The 20,251-nt window shown below is 49.0% G+C and overlaps 1 protein-coding gene across 2 annotated transcripts in view; it reads left to right on the top strand.

Moving 5' to 3' along the window:
- The window catches only part of DPP6 (dipeptidyl peptidase like 6), an 800,631-nt gene that overhangs the window by 622,539 nt on the left and 157,841 nt on the right, over window positions 1–20,251 (top strand). For both annotated transcript variants that reach the window (XM_007457181.1, XM_007457180.1), the window contains exon 8: window positions 13,438–13,558. In XM_007457181.1, the coding sequence (XP_007457243.1) occupies window positions 13,438–13,558 (121 nt within the window). The remainder of the gene's footprint in view (window positions 1–13,437; window positions 13,559–20,251) is intronic.

The raw sequence follows: 20,251 nt of genomic DNA, 5'->3' as shown, positions 1-20,251 counted from the left end.
CTTATGGGGGTTTCCTTTTTTGTTTCTTGTTGTTTTTCCCTTGCTGGCTTTTTTTTTTTTTTTTTTGCTGTACTTGGTCCTGTCACTGTTGTGGCCCCTCCCGCTGCAGAGCACAGGCTCCGAACGTGCAGGCTCCGCAGCCATGGCTCACGGGCCTAGCTGCTCTGCGGCATGTGGGATTTTCCCAGACCGGGGCACGAATGCGTGTCCCCTGCATCGGGAGGCAGACTCTCAACCACTGCACCACCAGGGAGGCCCCTCCCTTGCTGCTTTTAATATGTTTTCTTTTGTATTTAGTTTTTGATAGTTTGATTAGTATGTGTCTTGGCGTGTTTCTACTTGGATTTATCCTGTATGGGACTCTCTGTGCTTCCTGGACTTGATTAACGATTTCCTTTCCCATATTCGGGAAGTTTTCAACTATAATCTCTTCAAATATTTTTTCTCAGTCCCTTTCTTTTTCTCTTCTTCTGGGACCCCTATAATTCGAATGTTGGTTCAGCATTTAATGTTGTCCCAGAGGTCTCTGAGACTGTCCTCAATTCTTTTCATTCTTTTTTCTTTATTCTGCTCTGTAGTAGTTATTTCCACTATTTTATCTTCCAGGTCACTTATCCTTTCTTCTGCCTCAGTTATTCTGCTATTGATCCCACCTAGAGTATTTTTAATTTCACTTTTTGCGTTGTTCAGCATTGTTTGTTTCCTCTTTAGTTCTTCTGTGTCCTTGTTAAACATTTCTTGTATTTTCTCCAATCTATTTCCAAGATTTTGGATCATCTTTACTATCATTATTCTGAATTATTTTTCAGGTAGACTGCCTATTTCCTCTTCATTTATTAGGTCTGGTGGGTTTTTATCTTGCTCCTTCATCTGCTGTGTGTGTTTTCTGTGTTCTCATCTTGCTTATCTTACTGTGTTTGGGGTCTCCTTTTCGCAGGCTGCAGGTTCATAGTTCCCCTTGTTTTTGGTGTCTGTCCCCAGTGGCTAAAGTTGGTTCAGTGGGTTGTGTAGGCTTCCTGGTGGAGGGCACTAGTGCCTGTGTTCTGGTGGATGAGGCTGGATCTTGTCTTCGTGGTGGGCAGGTCCACGTCTGGTGGTGTGTTTTGGGGTGTCTGTGGCCTTATTATGATTTTAGGCAGCCTCTGTGCTAATGGGTGGGGTTGTGTTCCTGTCTTGCTAGTTGTTTGGCATAGGGTGTCCAGCACTGTAGATTGCTGATCATTGAGTGGAGCTGGGTCTTGGCGTTGAGATGGATATCTCTGGGAGATTTTCACCGTTTGAAAGTATGTGGAGCTGGGAGGTCTTTTGAGGACCAGTGTCCTGAAGTTGGCTCTCCCACCTCAGAGGCACAGCCCTGATGCCTGGCTGGATCACCAAGAGCCTTTCATCCACACGGCTCAATAAGAGGGAGAAAAAGTAGAAAGAAAGGAAGAAAGGGAAGAAAGGAAGGAAGGAAGGAAGGAAAAAGATAAAATAAAATAAAAATTATAATAAAAAATAATTATTAAGAAAAAAAAATTTTTAAGTAAAAAAAGACGACAGACAGAACCCTAGGACAAATGGTGAAAGCAAAGCTATACAGACAAAATCTCACACAGAAACATACACATGTGGAGCTTTAATCTGCTGCTCCTGAGGCTGCTGGGTGAGTTTTCCCTTTCTCTTCTTTGTCCGCACAGCTCCCGGGGTTCAGCTTTGGATGGGGCCCCGCTTCTGCGTGTAAGTCGCCTGAGGGCTTCTGTCCTTCACTCAGAGAGAACGGAATTAAAGGAGCAGCTGATTTGGGGGCTCTGTCTCACTCAGGCCTGGGGTAGGGAGGGGCACGGATGCCGGGCGAGCCTGCGGCAGCAGAGGCCAGTGTGACGTTGCACCAGCCCGAGGTGCGCCGTGCGTTCTCCTGGGGAAGTTGTCCCTGGATCCCGGGACCCTGGCAGTGGCGGGCTGCACAGGCTCCCAGGAGGGGAGGTGTGGATAGTGACCTGTGCTCGCACACAGGCTTCTTGGTGGCGGCAGCAGCAGCCTTAGCGTCTCGTGCCCGTCTCTGGGGTCCGCGCTGTTAGCCGCGGCCCGCGCCCGTCTCTGGAGCTGCTTTAAGCGGCGCTCTCCATCCCCTCTCCTCGCGCACCAGGAAACAAAGAGGCAAGAAAGTCTCTTGTCTCTTCGGCAGCTGCAGTCTTTTCCCGGACTCCATCCCGGCCAGCCGTGATTCACTAACCCCTTCAGGCTGTGTTCACGCCGCCAACCCCAGTCCTCTCCCTGGGATCCGACTGAAGCCGGAGCCCCAGCTCCCAGCCCCCGCCCATCCCGGCGGGGGAGCAGACGAGCCTCTCGGGCTGGTGAGTGCCGGTCGGCCCCGATCCTCTGTGCGGGAATCTCTCCGCTTTGCCCCCCGCACCCCTGTTGCTGCGCTCTACTCCGCGGCTCCGAAGCTTCCCCCTCCGCCACCCGCTGTCTCCACCTGCGAAGGGGCTTCCTAGTGTGTGGAGATCTTTCCTCCTTCACAGCTCCCTCTTGGAGGCCAGGTCCCGTCCCTATCCTTTTGTCTCTGTTTATTCTTTTTTCTTTTGCCCTGTCGAGGTACGTGGTGGTGGGGGGGGTTCTTGCCTTTTGGGAGGTCTGAGGTCTTCTGCCAGTGTTCAGTAGGTGTTCTGTGGGAGTTGTTCCACGTGTAGGTGTATTTCTGATGTGTCTGTGGGGAGAAAGGTGATCTCCGCGTCTTACTCTTCCGCCATCTTCCCCCTCTCCTCGGCAATTGATATTCTTAATTTAAGTATTGAACACGTTTTTAAGGCACTTGATATACATTTACAGATTGTTTCCTGTGTGCTTAATCGGTCATATATTTACTGCATTAGGCATCAGGCTGTATCATTAAAACAAATATTGCTGCTTCTACGAAGTTTCAAAACTCTTTGCTAATGTAATTCAGTTGCATTTTGCTATTTAAATCAGCATGTATTTAATTATATCCCATAGTTGATTAAATTAATATGTATTTAGTAGTTGATTATTTTCTATAAATTAATACCCATGGTATCTTCTTTTGAATTTTCTGGTTTTATTCTGGGTCCATTCATCTTTTATTGTCTCAGTGTGTAAATAATAGAAAAGATCACTGACGAGAGTGTGACAGGTAACAGAAATCATCTTTAAGGACTTCACAGTGTAGCCCAGAGCCAGTCCCAGCAGAACCATGGCAAATGTCTCCTGAGCAGAAATGCCAAGGATGGTGGGCTTCTGAGCTGGACTGTCTTTGATCCCCACTCCCACCCTCTGGGGAGATGCTGGGGAGCAGTAACAAGCTGGGAGGTGAGGAGCCAGAAGAAAGGGGAGTTTCAAAGACCGCGAATAATCTACAGACCAGATAATGAGCCCCTAGCGGCTGAAGAGAGGTCGGCTGTTTATCACATCATCTTGGAGAATAAAGTCCTAAGACCAGTCACCTGGGCAACTTTGGAGGGAATGTGTCTGAGAGGGCTGAGCTGGCATGTCTGGGACGGTGTTAGTGGCTTCAGTGTGCCCTCAGAGCAAACACTGCACACTTCAAGTACCTGGTACGATCCAGGTGGTCCAACCAGGAAGGTCCAGATGATGTTTCAGTGGCAGCATTGCTGGCCTTATATTTGGACTGTATACAAAACAGCCTGGAAACTTACCAAGAAATAAATGGATTTTTTCAGCCCCTTAGGAAGATACTGGAAAATTCATTCACTTCTTTGGAGTCAGAAGACTATGTTTGGCAACCAGTGAGGCTTGAATTTAACTGCGATATAAAAAGATTGAGAGAGCGCCTCGGACTGATTTCTGCCAGTCAGTACATTTGTCATTTCTCTCAATGCTTTTAGAGAGTTTTCAGACCCACTCCCATGAAGGCCCAGCGGTCCAGCCATTCTCACCAGCAGAGTTGCTCAGAATTGATCATGATTTTCAACTGGAAGAAGCAGCAAATTGCAGTGTGCATCAGAGTCACCGGAGGGCCTGCTAAAACTCATTTGGTCTGGGGAGGGTCCTGATTCTCGCGATCAAGATTCTCGTGGTTCCCAAACGCTGCTGGCGCTGCTGGCGCTGGAATCACGGGCATGTGGGTTAAGCAGTTCGTTTCTAATTCTGTCACTAAGTAGCTCTGTGACCTTGGGTGAAAGCTTAGCTTCTCTGAGCCTGCCCCTCAGTTCTACAAAGTAGCAGGGTGTCCAGACAATGAGAGGCCACAGATCACGGACTCCGGAGTTGCGCTGCCTCGGCCCAAATCCTGGCTCTTCCAACGGACAAGGTGCATCATCTTGGGCGACTGTCCGTGCTGGTGTCCAGGGCAGAAAGTGGCTCTCACAGACAGCCCGGAGACACAGAACATGGGCGAGGGACGGCTTCAAACTAGGCAAAAGGAGAGTGGAGATTTCCGCCAAGTGCTCAGCCACAACATCAGGCGTAGAACAGAAGCAAATATTCTCCTAAGTCGGGTAACCCAGTAAATCCAGTCGTCCTTTTGTTGGTACAATAAGCGTGTTGCCACAGAGCAGCTGTCGCTGTGCGAGTGGTTACAGCACATCTGAGGATTGCTTTCGGCTCAGCCCAGGAGGCAGTGCCCCGTGGAGAGAGGTGGAGCTCTCCGGGGGTTGCCACGCAGCCTGAAAGCCCCTGCGGAGGCCCTTTATGTGGCTTTGAAGTTGCCTTCCCCCCAGACCCTCTAAAGAAAGGCACCTCGTTCAGTGGTTAACGCTGATCCCAGGCGGTGGACTATTCCATGGCATTTCCTGGTGACACTGATAGTGCCCGTCCCCGCGGAGCAGGGAACTGGGCTGCCTGAGGGACAGGACGGCCCCGTCCAGGCGCTGCCGTGGACAGCGCAGGCTCTCAGGCAGGGGCTGTGGTGCCAGCTAAAGACACAAGAGGGAAGGACAACTAGGCAGCCGTGGCGCGCAGAAGCAGATTCCATGGTGGTTCAAGTTCATTCAGGATTGACGAGCTGTTTTCATAGTAAGAGTAACTGCTGCTCGTCCCACCCCCAGCCTGAGACTCTCCAGGGGCCATGCCACTTGATTGTCCTGTTCCCCGTGTCTAGGTGGGCTCATGGCTTCCCCCCCGTGCCCTGCCTCCAGGGATTCCCGGGGGCACTGCCGTCCATCCACTTGCCCGTTTCAGACCAGGAGACCCCTTCACACCTGCCTTCCCTTGGCCTGTGTCCAGGCAGCACCGCACCCTGGGAACCCACGCCTATCGCTGCAGTCGCACCATTGGGCCAACACCTCCCAAGCCTCCACTGTCCCTCTGGACCATCCCCCGAGACCCCTTGCCCTCTGCCCCGCCCCCTACACGGCAACAGGGTGTCATGGAAAACACAGCACTATCTTCTCACTCGCTCTCTTAAAACAGCCAATGACCATGATGCCACCAAAGCTCCCCAGGTGCTCTGCTGCTCTTAGAAGGAAGCGCAGTCAGTAACGTGGCCTGTGGGACCTGCACGGCTCCCCGGCCCCTTTTCCAGCCTCACCCCCGACACTACCTGCCTTGACCTGGCCCCCCGGCCCTTCATTCCACACGGGCCGCCCCATTTGCCCGGGTGGACAGAGGCCTCTCTCCCCTGCAATGCCCTGTGCCCCTCCTTCCTCCGACGGCTGCTGCCCACCCTCCACGTCATCCCAGCTCAGAAGCCATTTTCAGGGGCGACCCCGAGCCCAGGCCAGACGGGGGCCCTGTCACCTGGCCTTACAGCACTTGGCCCTCCCAGCACTTCTTATCCTGACCAGGCCATCCGTGGGCAGCCCCACAGCTCAGAGGCCCTCGGGGAGAAGAGAGAGCTTGGAAGGTGCCCGCACCTGTTCTCAGGCCAGGCACCCACTCGCTGCTTCCCTGACGTGACCCCGCCCCGAGGTCCTGGATGCATTAGGAGCCTCACATCTCTGTGGTCGAGATGAAATTGCTCAGCTCCCATATCACAGGGGACACTGAATACAGCCATCGACTGACTCCTCAGGAGCATAATTTCATTTAGGGACTTTTTCCTCGCCTTTGAAAAAATAACATCTCTGAATGCTCCAAGTTAAAATGTGGGCTCATCAAGTGAGAGGGATCCTGAGAGCTTTTTCTTGGTGGGTGACTCTGAAAAGGAAGCTTTTCCTTGACCATTTAAGGGCTACACTGAGGGGAGGGTCTTTATGGGGATGTTTCAGATGTTTCTTCTTGATTTTGGTTGACGTTTGAAAGGATGAAAAATGTGAGTACTTTCTGACAAGAAGAATGGTTTTAGATCATGTACAGGACTTTCTCTTTCTTGGCACTGAACTCCGCTCTTTGGCATTAAATCCTGCATTAGTTTGCTGCATCAAAATGTGATGTAATGTCTTCCACTGATTTTTGGTGGAAAGGGCGGAGGGGCAGTATTGACATGAGAAGCTGGAAGAGCCTTGCTATTAGCACGGTGTCCTCGTAGCAGGGACCCAGCAGGCCGATGACGCTTATTACGCGAATAGTGCATTTCCTTTAAGTGTGCTTTATAACCCTCAAGGTTTTCTCCAGCAAAATTGTCTCCTTTCATCCTCCCAATAGCACCACAAGGCTGGCATGGCAGGTGTGATTATCTGTATTTACGGGTGGCAAAATCCAGCGGCAGAACAACAAGTGAATTTTGCCACGTCCCACCTCTGCCTCTGCAGGAACCAACACGAGAGCCAAGTGTGCTGAATTTCAGGCGGTGGATTAACTGGGGAAATGACATGCTGACACAGAGTAGACTCGGGAGTCTTGGTCACCTGCACAGGTCAGATGAGAGCTTGCTGAGCAGCTGCCTAGCACCCTGCCTGGCTGATCGGAGGTGCTCACACGCCACTTTGTGGGGTTGGTGTGATGCTCCCAAACTGGATAAGGACCACCGAGAATCTGGAAAACCCTCCTTGATCAACAGCTTTGCCATCCCCCCATCATTGCATTTTCCAGGCACAGTTACAAACTAGAATGATGGAAGGTCTCTTCCTTGCCCAGTTGAGCAGCAGAATGGCCAAAACAGAGTAAGGAAAGAATTTATTTAATCTACAAATTGGTCAGTTCCTGAAACTGAGCGTTGAGTAATCGGAGAGTGATTCTCAGCACCTTCACGTGTTGACGTGGGAAAATACATGTGTCTGCACACGTACACGTATGTTATTCCCCTTTAGTTCAGAGGCTACAGCTTCCACCGTCATCAGGTTCTGTAGATACGGTTTGAAAAGGCCAATTACACTTTGTTTCCAGCAGTCTTTCTCAGATAATCTACACAAGAAAAGTCTCCTTCGGTGTGGCTTGCTGACTACTACTTGTGAGCGTGCAGCCAGTCTCTGCCCCCATTGGGAGAGCACACAGCGTTCTTAGCAACTTTGGGTATTGTTGTTCAGTCTGATAGTTTGGTAAACAAAATATTCCCGTTGTAATAAGATTTCTTTCTGTTCTTCATGAGTATAAATGCTTCTGTATGATCAGTACTCTGTGTGGTTCTCTGATCTGCATGTTCCTGTCCTCCACCCATTTTTTTTTATTGCACAATGAATATGATTCATGATTTCTATTCGTAGGGGTTTATCCTAGGGAGATGTCAGAGGTGCAGGGAAGTACAAAGACGCACACAAGAGCGTTTTTATTGTAATAAAAAACAGAATAGATGTCAAACAATAGGGACATAATTAAATAAACTATGGTATATCTCCTAAAAGGCATGTCTCAGAGAATGCTCACTGACGTGGAAAGACATTTCTGATGTAGATTCTAAAACAGTGTGCAAACCCGTATATGTTATATGACTTTAGTTTTATTAAAACTAGGTTTTATACCCCACCGACCAACACACACATTCCCTCCCTCTCTCTCTCTCTCTCTCTCTCTCATCTAGGAGGGAATAAAATACAAGAAAGTGTATTTTAATAGTCATATTTTGTGTATGTGTGTGGTTTGTAGGGTTGTGACATTTTAACTTTCTCCTGTATATTCTATAATAATGGTGAATGTGCAGAGTCAGGGTTTGGTGGCTTTTGTTGCCCCGTTTTCCACCTTCATAGTCAGCCGAACTGATGTGTGATCTCCAACCAGCCAGTTTGCTTTTCAGAAAAATGCCCAGCGCTGTTTTACTGCTCCCTCCTTTTAGTGTTGGTAAATATCCCTTCTTGTAACTGTTCCACACTAACTTTACTCTGGTAACGACTCAGAAGTCCCACCATCACCCGGTTTCTCCTGACATGAACCCAGGGAAGAGGGGCCATTCTCGGAGCCTGACGGTTGCTGGAAAACACCCACGGCGAGGGGCGGGGTGGGGGGGTCTCATGTCCTCCAAGCAGATGTGCTGACTCGCAAGTCCACAGAGGCCACGCTTGGCACCAGCTGGACTCAGAAGGGTGTAGACAGGAGCTGTTGGCCAGCAGGTGGTCTTGGGTGCACCTCCCCCACAGCGTTCCACGCAGCCATCCACCCGACAGCTGTGCAGCAGTGTCTTCTCCCCGTGCCCCCGCCAGTGACAGCTCAGTACACGGGACCCCTGTGGGTGGGTGTGGAATCCCTGCCAGGTGCCCAGAGGGAAGTGCCCGGTAATCGGAATCATGCACTCGGGGAGGTCACGGCGACGGCTTCCTCCCAGAGTTTACGGTTCTCCTCGACCAGTTGCAACGTACCAGAAATAGCATCACCTACCATTAGAGCCTATATCCACCCTTACCAGGTGTCCAGGGCAATAGAAACAGAAAGTTACCTGAAAGTCAATTTCTATGCAGGCGGAACCGGCCATTAAGTTCTGAATGCAGCAGGGTTTCCCAATCTGTTAGCCACAGTTGGTAATTCTGACTTGCTGTTATGTGGCCTGTTGATGAAACCATTCAGGGGACCAGAGGTGACATAGTACACCCGGAAATTAAAGCCATGTGGACACACGAACCTGATGGGCACCAGCCTCCCGAGGACGTACCAACCTCTCCGTCAGCGGCTTTCTTCGTCACCAGGGTCTGCCAAAGGACGTGTTGACCGGGTGGCAAGGTTTAGAGACGGAATTTCCACGTTCTGGTGACACGGCTTATCTGTGTGCAGTGTTCCAGCGACGTCAGTTAACTGTGCAGTGTTTCCAGTGGGATTAGAATGGCCTACAACAAAGACGATCCCAGTTGCTGTGCGAATACATGGCTTCCTTATGACCACTGCTGGACCAGTGGGCGCTACCGTGACCGCCCAAGCTGTTCTGTTTCATGCTATAAATTAAGCTTAATGTCACATATAACGGGATCGTTCATCCTCATTTACTGTGGAAGTGTTAGTAAAATTGTGCCTGGTCAGGAAACAGGGTGACCCAAAAGAGGAAGTAGAAAACCAGGGGAAAAGCAATTAGTGAATAGTGACCACTACCAGGGTGTGTTCTCGAGATCAGGACAGTCACTCTACCGTGTCAGTTAAAGAAACCTAGGCTGACATGATAACTGGGGGTTTTAGCTGAAATATAGAGAATCTGTTTTCCCCCTTGATAGTAGCATGTTGGGTTCACTGTGAATGTTGAATTTTGCCTTCATGATAAATAGTTCTCCTTTCAAATACAAGTGTAGTAATAGCATCACTAATTAGTTTGCTAAACGTCTTTTCCTGATCTCAGACGCTCATAAGACCTTTGGGTTCAACAATGTTAAGTATTGGAGGAAACCTTAGGGACCATCCAGTCAACCTCGTATTTTGTAGTGAAGGATATGAGATTCAGTGAGATTAAGTAACCTGCTCAGAGCTGGACAACTAGTTGTCTCAACTAGAATTTAGGTTTCTGCTTCAAGTCCAGCATTCTCTAATTTATAATTCCACTAGAGCTGTGCTGCTCTCTTTTAGTCAAGCACTGAGCTGTTCAATATGCTTTCCTTTGGGCCTTGTTTGTCCAGAACTAAAAGCTAAGTTGTGCCCAATTATGGTAATTATCCCATTCCTGGTTCCTGAGATAATGAGCTCCCCCTTTAGCTCCGTGTGTCCTTAAGCTGAGCTTTATCGTAAGCACCCTGTGAAAATGTGGGTATTCTTCCTGGTCTAGCTCAGGTGTCACCTCTCGCATGAAGCCTCTCCTAATCTCTCCAGGCAGAACAAACCTTTATAATGATGATAGTAACCACAACAAGAATAGGTGTGATTGGGGCTTCCCTGGTGGTGCAGTGGTTGAGAGTCCGCCTGCCGATGCAGGGGACGCGGGTTCGTGCCCCGGTCCGGGAGGATCCCACATGCCGCGGAGCGGCTGGGCCCGTGAGCCATGGCCGCTGAGCCTGCGCGTCCGGAGGCTGTGCTCCACAACGGGAGAGGCCACGGCAGTGGGCGGCCCGCGTACTGCAAGAAAAAAAAGAATAGGTGTTATTGAGCTCTTACTTTGTGCAGGGCACTGTTCTCAGTGCTTTGAGGTTGTCAGTTCACTCAGCCTCATAGCCACCCTAAGACTGAGTTCTGCATTGATCTGTATTGACAGACAAAGAAACTGAGGCAACTAGGAGTCCAGCACTGGCTCAGGTCCTGCAGCAGGTCCACTGTGCTCCCAGAGCACATGATGCAGACGCCCTTGTGGGGCCTGGAGTGGACTGAGGTGTGTAGGACCCAGACTCCCATTTGTAGATGTGAATATCTTCAAAGCAAAGCGCACTGTTCCTTAGAGCTTGTTTCCTTTTGTTTTCCTTCCATTGAAAATAAAGCCAAGGGGCTTCCCTGGTGGCGCAGTGGTTGAGAGTCTGCCTGCCGATGCAGGGGACACGTGTTCGTGCCCCGATCCGGGAGGATCCCACATGCCGCGGAGCGGCTGGGCCCGTGAGCCATGGCTGCTGAGCCTGCACGTCCGGAGCCTGTGCTCCGCAACGGGAGCGGCCAGAGCAGTGAGAGGCCCGCGTACCGCAAAAAAATTAAAAATAAAGCCAAGATGAAAAGGGATTTAATATCTATCATAGCAAATTTTACTTCTTCAGAATATTAATTGTCTACGGTCCCATTTGATTCAAACATTTATTGTAGGCTTAGAACGCATAAAAAAAGTTGAAATTTCATAATACATCTTACTTACCCTTAGGCAAACTCGTAAGAACAGCTACTGAAATTAAATGAGGATGTGTACTTGTGTCTAGAAGTTTTCCATCTCATTTCTGGTTGAAGTGAATCTTTGAAGAGGCAGGAGGCCCAAGCAGGAAGCTAATACTTGATAGAGCTTTCAGCTCCAGGCTTCCATGACAACGATCTATGGGAACTGCCCTTTCTGCATCTTCAGTTTAAAATGTCAATATTTACGCGTTTCCTACACTTGCAAAATACCCTTTCTCACTGGTCTCTTCAATGACACTGATGGTATTTTTTTTAGAATTTCTTTTTTAAAAAATCTGATTGAGTCCTGTTCTTGGTCCACAAAGCTCAGTTTCCACAGACATTGGATATTTGCATCATGTGCTTAGGTCCTTGTGGGAGTAGCAGGCAAAGAATTTAGATACAGAAAACCCAGGGCAGAATTGAGCAGTGCCTGGAGAACGGGCTAATTTATACTTTAAGAGCTTTGGGAGACACTAGATTTGTCCTGGGCCACTGCTTCATAGATTTGGCTGCACACTGGAATCGCCCAGGGTGTTTCTTTAAAATACTGATGTCAGGGGACATCCCTGGTGGCGCAGTGGTTATGACTCCAAGCTCCCAATGCAGGGGGCCCGGGTTCGATCCCTGGTCAGGGAACTAGATCCCCCATGCATGTCGCAACTAAGGAGCCCGCAAGCCACAACTAAGGAGCCTGCCTGCCGCAACTAAGACCCAGCACAACCAAATAAATAAATATTTTTAAAAATTAAAAAAATAAAATACTCATGCCAGGGTCCCACCCCTAGATCCTAACCGTTGGGCTGGGCTCTTGGACCTGGCTGTAGGATATGTCAGATCTCCTGAGATCATTCTAATACACATCAGAATTCGAGAGCCACTGACCTAACCCACCCTCCCCCCGGCCCCAGGGAATTTGGGGCTGACCTAAGGTCAGAACTGTAGCATCTTCCAAGGGCACCCCCAGGCTGCACATGGGCCACCCAGCTGCTCCAGGGAACGGCTGGGGAACCACTCTGTCTCCTCCTGCAACTTCACTCCGCACGCCCAGGGCAGTCCCCCCACTGTCCCTGGCTGGTCCAGCTCTGTCTCCACCATCCCCCCCACAGCTGACGGGCTGACTCCTGCCCTGCCTTCTCATCCGCACTGGCCTGGGCTCGCCCACAGAAGACTTGCCTCTAGCCACGTTGCCCCCCTTCTCGAGCTTCTGCCAAGGGCTTCCTGCTGCCTCTGGGGTCCTGTAGCCCACGGACGGACCCTTGGGGGCTGGCACCCACCTCTCCCCCACCCCCAGGGCTTCCACTCCTGCTGCCCCTCCCCCTCACACCTGGAGCTCTCGTCCAGCTCCCCAGGTCCACGCCCGCCTCTGGTTCTCTCTCACACTGTTTCCTCCATGTAGCCTAATTTCTCAGCCCCCCTTTCTTCATCCTGCTCGCCGTTCAGATCTCAGCCTAAAGCCCAGTTTCTCAGAATCCTGACACCTGCCACAGCATGGGTGAACCTTGAGGATGTTATGCTCAGTGAAATAAGCCAGACACAGAAGGACAAACGCTGTGTGGTTCCCGTTGCACGAGGTCCCTGGAGTCGTCGGATTCCTGGACACAGAAAGCAGAAGGGTGGGGGCCGGGGGCGGGGGAGGGGGATGAGGAATCAGTGTTTAATGGGGACAGAGTTTGAATTTTGCAGGATGAAAAGAGTCCAGGAGATGATGATGGTGATGGTTGCACAGCAGTGTGAATGCACTTAACGCCACTGAACTGTACACTTAAACGTGGTCAAGGTGGCAAATTTTGTGTCATGTATGTTTTACCGCAATAAAAAACCTTTTTTCCAGTCACTTTCTCAGGGACTCCTTGCCTGTCCTTTGGCCTAAATTAGTAGTACTGTTACGTGTTCCCAGAGCTCCTCAGAACATTTTCCTGTTAAAGTTTGTCTTCTTTACCGGATTGTGAGTAAAGGCACATGATACGTCCCACCTCATTCATCCCTGTGCTCTCCCATGATTGGCACAGAGTTGGTGCCCACTAAGTAACTTTTCATAAATGTTGAGTGAATAAATCTCAGATTTCAAGCTTCCCAGCCCACCAGTCACAATTCCTAGGAAAAATACAGTTGCTAAGATAGTCCAAGCCATTTGATGTTAACATACCCAAGAGTGTCAGACAGATTGTCTGGTCATGGTAGATGATAACATTGGGTGAACTCTGTGGAGTTTGAGTCTCCAGTTGACCTTAAATGTAGATGATTTTGGAGGTGGGTGAGCTCCAAAGGGTCCCGAGACTACATCTGTTCTGTCAGATAAGTGCAAAGGAAAATGCAGACCACATTGCTGGTTTGGGATTTTTAAAGAATACCCTATTTGTAAGCACTTCCTTGATTAATGCTGTGTTTTTTCTCTTTCCAAATTAGATATTTATCTTTGAAAACAATATCTACTACTGTGCACACGTCGGGAAGCAGGCCATCCGTGTGGTCTCAACTGGGAAGGAAGGCGTGATTTACAACGGCCTTAGCGACTGGCTGTACGAAGGTACATGGGACATGGGAGGCTTGGTTCCTGTGGTCGCTGCTGCTGCTGCGTCACGGGTTGGCTGTGGTGGTGTTTCATCCGACTCTGTCAATTAAACTCCGTTTCTTGAGTTCTGCTAAATTACAAAGAGACTGTGGAGCCTTGGGGAGCAGCAGGCGACCATCGGGGGCCTGTGGTGTCAGGCACTCACCTGGTGGCCAGGTGGGCAGGGCATCCTACAACCCTGTGCTGTGCTGGGGGGTGACTCCTGGAACAGTCAGGATCCCAAACATGCAGGTTTCCTGCTCCCTTTCTGAGAGGTTGAGTGCCTGGTTCTGCCTGGGGAAGGGAGAGCTGGAAAAGACATCAGAGGGTAAAGCTTCCAAAAGAAACACATCAGGGTGGCCTGCTGGCCTATGTGCATCTGCCTCATCGGATGTTTTCTGCTACTGGTTTTCCTCTAGCACCAGAGGACTCCAGCGGTATGCATTATTAAATGACTAAAACTCTTGAGTGAGAAGCTCTCTTCTTAAGCATTTATAACCCATCTCCACATTAATGACAACTTCGTCATAACAATAACAGTCCTGTATTGATTGCCGTTAGTTGCCAGGCGCTATGCTAAGCACTTCAGTGCTTTTTATTACCTCACTTACCCGCCACGTTAGTCCAGGCTGCTATAAGGAACACCACAGACTGGGCGGCTTAAGCAACTTTCATTTCTCGTAGTTCTGGAGGCTGGGAAGTCCAAGATGAGGGCTCCAGCAGAGCTGGTGTCTGGTGAGGGCTCTCTTCCTGGCTTGCAGACGGTCACCTTCTCCCTGTGTCCTCACATTGCCGGAGAGAGAAAGTCATGGGGAAGAAACTCTGGTCTCTTCATCCTCCTAGAAGGGCACTAACCCCACTGTGGAGGCTCCACCCTCGTAACGTCATCACCTCCCAAAGGCTCTACGTGCAGACACCATCACATTGGGGATTTTGGCTTCCACCTGAATTTTGTGGGGCCACAGACATCCAGTCCATAACACCCTCATGAGAGCATTCTGAGATGAGTGCTGTTATGGACATTTCACAGAGGAGGCGCAGTGAGGGTAAGTCATCTGCCCAAGGTTACACGAGGTTAGGGGAGATGTATCATGGAGTATCACTGTTCAAGTGTAGGACTATCCCCTTTCTGGAAATGCAGATGTCAACAGGATGCCGACGCAGCCCAGCACTGGGCTGATAAACAGCTTGTGTTCTTGTCAGCCTACTGGTCTGAGACCACATGATCACAGGAAGAATTCACTGTGCTGGGCTGGGGCAAGGGTGGGGGGCGGTCAGGGGACCCCCAATGGGGTCTGGGCATGATCAAGCCTAGAAAATATCATGTTTCCTCAGTGCTGTGCATTCCTCAAGCTGGGTTCTGCATTGCAGGGGCTTATGTATCCTAAAGGACAGAGCGGATAGACCTGTATGCTTAGTCCTGCTTCCCATTGTAATTTCACTGAAATCACTGAAGCACAAGGTTGACTTGATTTCCATTTTTTTTAATTGAGATATAAGTTGTAGACAGTAAAATGCACAATTATAAAGACACAGTTTCATGGGTTTGACACAGTATACACTGGGCAGCCCCATCAAGATATGGTACATTCCAGGAACTCCTTGGCTGTCCAGTGGTTAGGACTCTGCACTCGCACTGCCAGGACCCCAGTTCAGTCCTTGGTTGGGGAACTAAGACCCCGCAAAGCCATGTGGCGTGGCAAAAAAAAAAAAAAAAGGATATAGAACATTCCATCATCTCAGAAAGCACCGCCCGAGCCCCTTTCCAGTCACGTCTCCCCTCACCCCAAGCTTCCCTTCCAGAGGCTCCTGCCATCCTGATTTCTGTGCAGCTGGCTTCCTAGCAGAATGCTGGAACGTGGGCACCCGTCTAGGCCGGCCCTCTCGCTGTGTCTCCCTGGAGTCCCATGTTTACTCCAGCACAGCTGCTGCTGCATGGAGCACCCAGGACTCCGGTACTGAGCTGCCTTCTGGGGCCAGGAGAATCGACCTGAGGTTTTATCGGGCTCATACGAGGGTGTCACTGGAACAAAATGGACACTGTCCAGTGTCCACTGTGCTTCCACTGTCCTGTGCACAAACAGCCTTATGAGCAGCAGGCCCCAAGTTCCAGGGTGATCAGGGCAATAACAACCCAATGACCCCTAAGAGAGAGAGGCCCCTGGAGCCCTGGCTGGAAGGACCTAGACCTGCCCTAGGAATAATCTCCTTCAAAAATCCATCGCCAGGAGATGGAGAATGTCTTTTTTAGTATCTTCCTAATAAAATTAAAAGCTCATTGCCTTGCAATTCAAAGTAAGCTTTTGCTTCAGCAAATCCGTTGAAAAGAAATACTTCCTCGAGGCATTTACACAGAATTGTGTTGGTGTGATAACAGGGCCCCACGTATCTAAACCAGTGCCAGTTGATGTGGCAGCTTCAGCTCCTTAGTGTTGCCCCCTGGAAGGTTATATTTGCTGATGCTTCGGTCTCTGAAGTTGGGAGTGTGAGAGCTCTGGGAAATGCCGGTTCCTTTTTTAATAATTGGAAGGTAAACTCTGAAGATTGCCTTTTTCTAATCTGTGACTTAACTGCTTCACTTCCGCATGCTCCTTAAAAAAAAAAAAAAAAAAAAAAGGGAGAAAAAACTTTAGGGGGAAAAATACCCTGACAGTATTTGCAGGGGGCCTGACTCGCTTGGAGATGCTAGTTCTGAGAAGAAACGAAGCTATATAAGTTCTAAACCACCCTGCAGCCCGTAGGCCTGTTGGCAGTCAAATGCCACATTGATTTGTTGTGTTCCCCAAAAAGGAACTTGGAACATATTGAACATTTCAGAATATTGAGGACTGAGGGAGAGAAGGAGACCTGGGGACTGCCAGGAATCTCCGTCCCTGGACCAAAGGTTTACACGCACTCAGTAGGAAACTTCCCCAACTAACTGACGCAAGCCCCACACACGGAAATGCACCCGCGGCACTGCCTGCAACCTCAGACCGCGTGTCTCACTGACTTTCCAGATGCCCTGCCTCGTGGTGGCCACACATTGATCTTGATAAGCAAAGTGCATGTCTTTATTTTACTGTTCTGGGCGGATGTCATGGAGTTACATAGAACTTTGATTTTAGTATAGGATTAAAGACGAAAGTGTCCTACAAACTCTTTTAAGGTTTACGAAAGTTGGTTATCCAGAAACTAAAGATGTTACTAGTTTTTTGAGAAGTCAGAAAGGAAGTTTCTGTTAAGAATTTGCACTTTCATGCAAGTGTTAGCAATTTCGCAAAGCTCCTAATATGTAGGCTTATGGGCAAAGAGCTGGATTGTCCAAACTTTTATGAAAGGTTCATGGTTACCAGTGTTACAGAGATGGTTGTGTTTTCCAGTTGCTGCTAGTTGTTTATATTACTGGGTTGGCCAAAAAGCTCCTTCGGTTTTTAAGTAAAAGTAAAGACACATTTCTCATTTCCACCAAGAACTTTATTGAACAACGTATTCATCCTTTTGTTCCACTACCTTCTGCCATTTTTCAGGCAACTTCATAATTCCATCTTCCCAAAACTTTTTATCTTTTTGAGCAAAGAACTGTTCCAGGTGTCTTCCGGGGAATTGAAATTTTTTCCATTAAGAGAATTTTGTAAAGACCAAAATAAATGGAAATCCAAAGGTGCAATGTCTGGTGAATACGGCGGATAAATCAGAACTTCTCAGCCAAGCTGTAACAGTTTTTGCCTGGTCATCAAAGAAACATATGGTCTTGCGATATCCTGATGGAAGATGATGCATTTTCTGTTGACTAATTCTGGACACTTTTCGTCGAGTGTTGCTTTCAGTTGGCCTAATTGGGAGCTGTCCTTGTTGGAATTAATCTTTTCGTTTTCCAGAATGAGCTCATAATAGAGGACTCCCTTCCGATCCCACCATATACACAATATCACCTTCTTTGGAGGAAGACCGGCCTTTGGTGTGGTTGATGGTGGTTCATTTCGCTTGCCCCACGATCTCTTCTGTTCCACATTATCGTACAGTATCCACTTTTCATCACCCGTCACGATTTGTTTTAAAAACAGAACATTTTCATTCCATTTAAGTAGAGAATTGCATGTGGAAATACAGTCGAGAAAGTTTTGTTTTTCTTGCTTAACTTGCGTGAAAGCCAAACATCAAAGCGATGAACATCACCAAGCTAGTGCAAATGATTTTCAGCACTTGATTTGGATATTTTGAGTATGTCGGCTATCTCCCGTGTGGTATAATGTTGATTTTTCTCAATTAATGTCTCGATCTGATCACTGTCAACTTCAGCTGGGCTATGTGACCCTGGAGCATCGTCCAGTGAGAAATCTCCAGCACGAAACTTCGCAAACCACTTTTGACACGTTCCATCAGTCACAGCACCTTCTCTGTACGCTGCACAAATCTTTTTTGGTGTTTCAGTTGCGTTTTCACCTTTCTTGAAATAATAAAGCATAGTATACGGAAAATGTTGCTTTTTTTCCTTCCATCTTCAATATTAAAATGGCTACACAAAAATTCACCAATTTTGATAAGTCTTTTTTAAATACACGCTGATATGAAGCTGTCACAATCTACCAATAGAGTTTCGAATGAAGTTAAAGATAACTAAGCGCTACCAGAGTCATCTTATGGAAAAAACCAAACGAACCTTTTGGCCAACTCAGTATTTTCATTTTCATCATTGCCATCATACACACGAGGTATAGTGGTACACAGCACAGAATTTTGGGCCAATAATTTTTCAGTAATGAAACTTTAAGTCATTACATGTTTCCACTAAACTAGGAGACCTCCACACCTCTATTGCCAAAGCAGTCATATGCGTAATCCTAAATAAATATCAATATTCAGTGATATGTCATTATCATGAAATGGCTCATACCCCAGTGGAAAGCTGGAGTGTGTCAGGCTCATTTGAGAACCACTCTGTCCCCACGTGTGTACCAGTCCTTGTCACCTCAACTCCTCTGAGACCCGAGGAAGGTAGGGTGGGGGCAGTGAACTTGAGAAGGTGTTCACAGAGCACAGCCTGGCGCCATCAGGCTGGGATGTCAGGGAGAGCCGAGAAATGCCTGGAGGGCATTTATTTAATATCTGGTTTGGTGTGGATGAAACCCCGGGATGAATTTTACCCTGAACTAGTCCAGAGCTTGGTGGTACTTGGAAACGTGATTGGATGCAGGGAGGCTGTTTGTCCGGGCAGCTTCGCCACGTGAGAGTCGGCGGGAGTGATGCTGAATAAGGCCCCCTGCTGGCTGCTCAGCATCAGCTCCTCTGCTTGGCTTCAGGACCTAGGCAGTCAGGCAGTGCCTGGTTGACAGTGACCAGAGGGAGAAGCACGAGAGGACTGTACGCTTCTGTTGTGCCCTTGCCCGGGCCCTCAGCTCTCCCTCCCTAGCACACCTCCTCCCCTTTCCCGGAGTCCCGGTGCTCTTGAGGGCCAACTGCCCCATGGGCCATGGTCCCCATGGTACTCTGTCCTCTGCCCACCTGCCCGGGAGCCCCCAGGCCCTTCCCCCGCCCCGTGCTGACTGCCCGGGTTCACTTGGGGCTGGTGTGGAGGAGCTGGGGTGAAGCTGGGCCCCCTTCCCAGGGCTGATGCGGGTGGAGGCACTTGCAGTGCATCCTGATCCCAAGCTTAGAATGCTCTAGAAAGCCTGTTCACGCTGGTGTGATGAAAGTTGCGGGAGCTTTACTAAGCTAGAGTCGTTCAGAGCTGCCCATTTGACATGCAAGCCTAGTCACGTGGTCCTTATCCTTCACGTTCAGACTCTTGTCCAGAGGCTGCAAAGCCTGGGTGAGGCTGAGGCCTGTTTGCTTTTCTTAACACTGTTTCTTCAAGTATCTTTCAGAGTCAGCACTAATGACCTTACAGTTTTCTCTCCACAGAGGTGCTCTGAGAGACCTCAACGAGAGGCCAGGGGGGCCCCGGTGGATGAACTAAAATTCTTTCCTGACTTTTGTTTTGGGTGTGACTCCATGCCTTATAATTTGGATTATTCAAGGAGGCAGGGAGTTGACTGGGGGAATGGCTGTCATGGGAAGAAATGTTATTACGACTGAAGCCCTTATGGAGATTTGTGGGGTGATTTTGAATATGTGTGCTTTCCACAGGAACTATTCCCCCATAAAGAAAAGAGTTCTTCCCCGAGCATCCAGAGCACCCCAGTCTTTCTAAATTCCCTGCAGTGAAATTGCTAAGTAATATTTCCCGTGGAACATGCCTATTGGGTTTAACGTAAACTTGTGGTTTATTCGATGCTTGGTGAGCTGTGTGTGCTGACTTGTACACTTAGGCTCACTGTGTCCGCTGCCCACTTTGTACAGGTCGTCAATGGACCGAGCCAGTGGGATCCACCGTGGCCACAGGCCTCTAGTGAACAGCCCTCGCCTGGGACTATTATGTGTAGGTAGAGGACATACTGCACACCAGATTTTTGTCAGTAAGAAATTGTTTCTGATGCCTCTTGCACTATTTTTAAAACTCCCTGAAATACATTTCGATCATGATATTTTGCGAAGCTTATAGAGCCACACACTGGAGTGTACATTCTTGATTGAGTTCTTCAAATGCTAATGTCCTGAAGTACCGGGTTAGGGCGCTTCAGCTGCTAGCAAACTGCATCCTGGTGGTAGATGAAGGGAATTGACACGCCCATCGTGCATCATTCCTGC

This window comes from Lipotes vexillifer, unplaced genomic scaffold (genome assembly GCF_000442215.2).
Source record: "Lipotes vexillifer unplaced genomic scaffold, Lipotes_vexillifer_v1.1 scaffold944, whole genome shotgun sequence".
NCBI classification, from domain to species: domain Eukaryota; kingdom Metazoa; phylum Chordata; class Mammalia; order Artiodactyla; family Lipotidae; genus Lipotes; species Lipotes vexillifer.
This window is presented reverse-complemented; position numbering and strand designations above follow the sequence as displayed.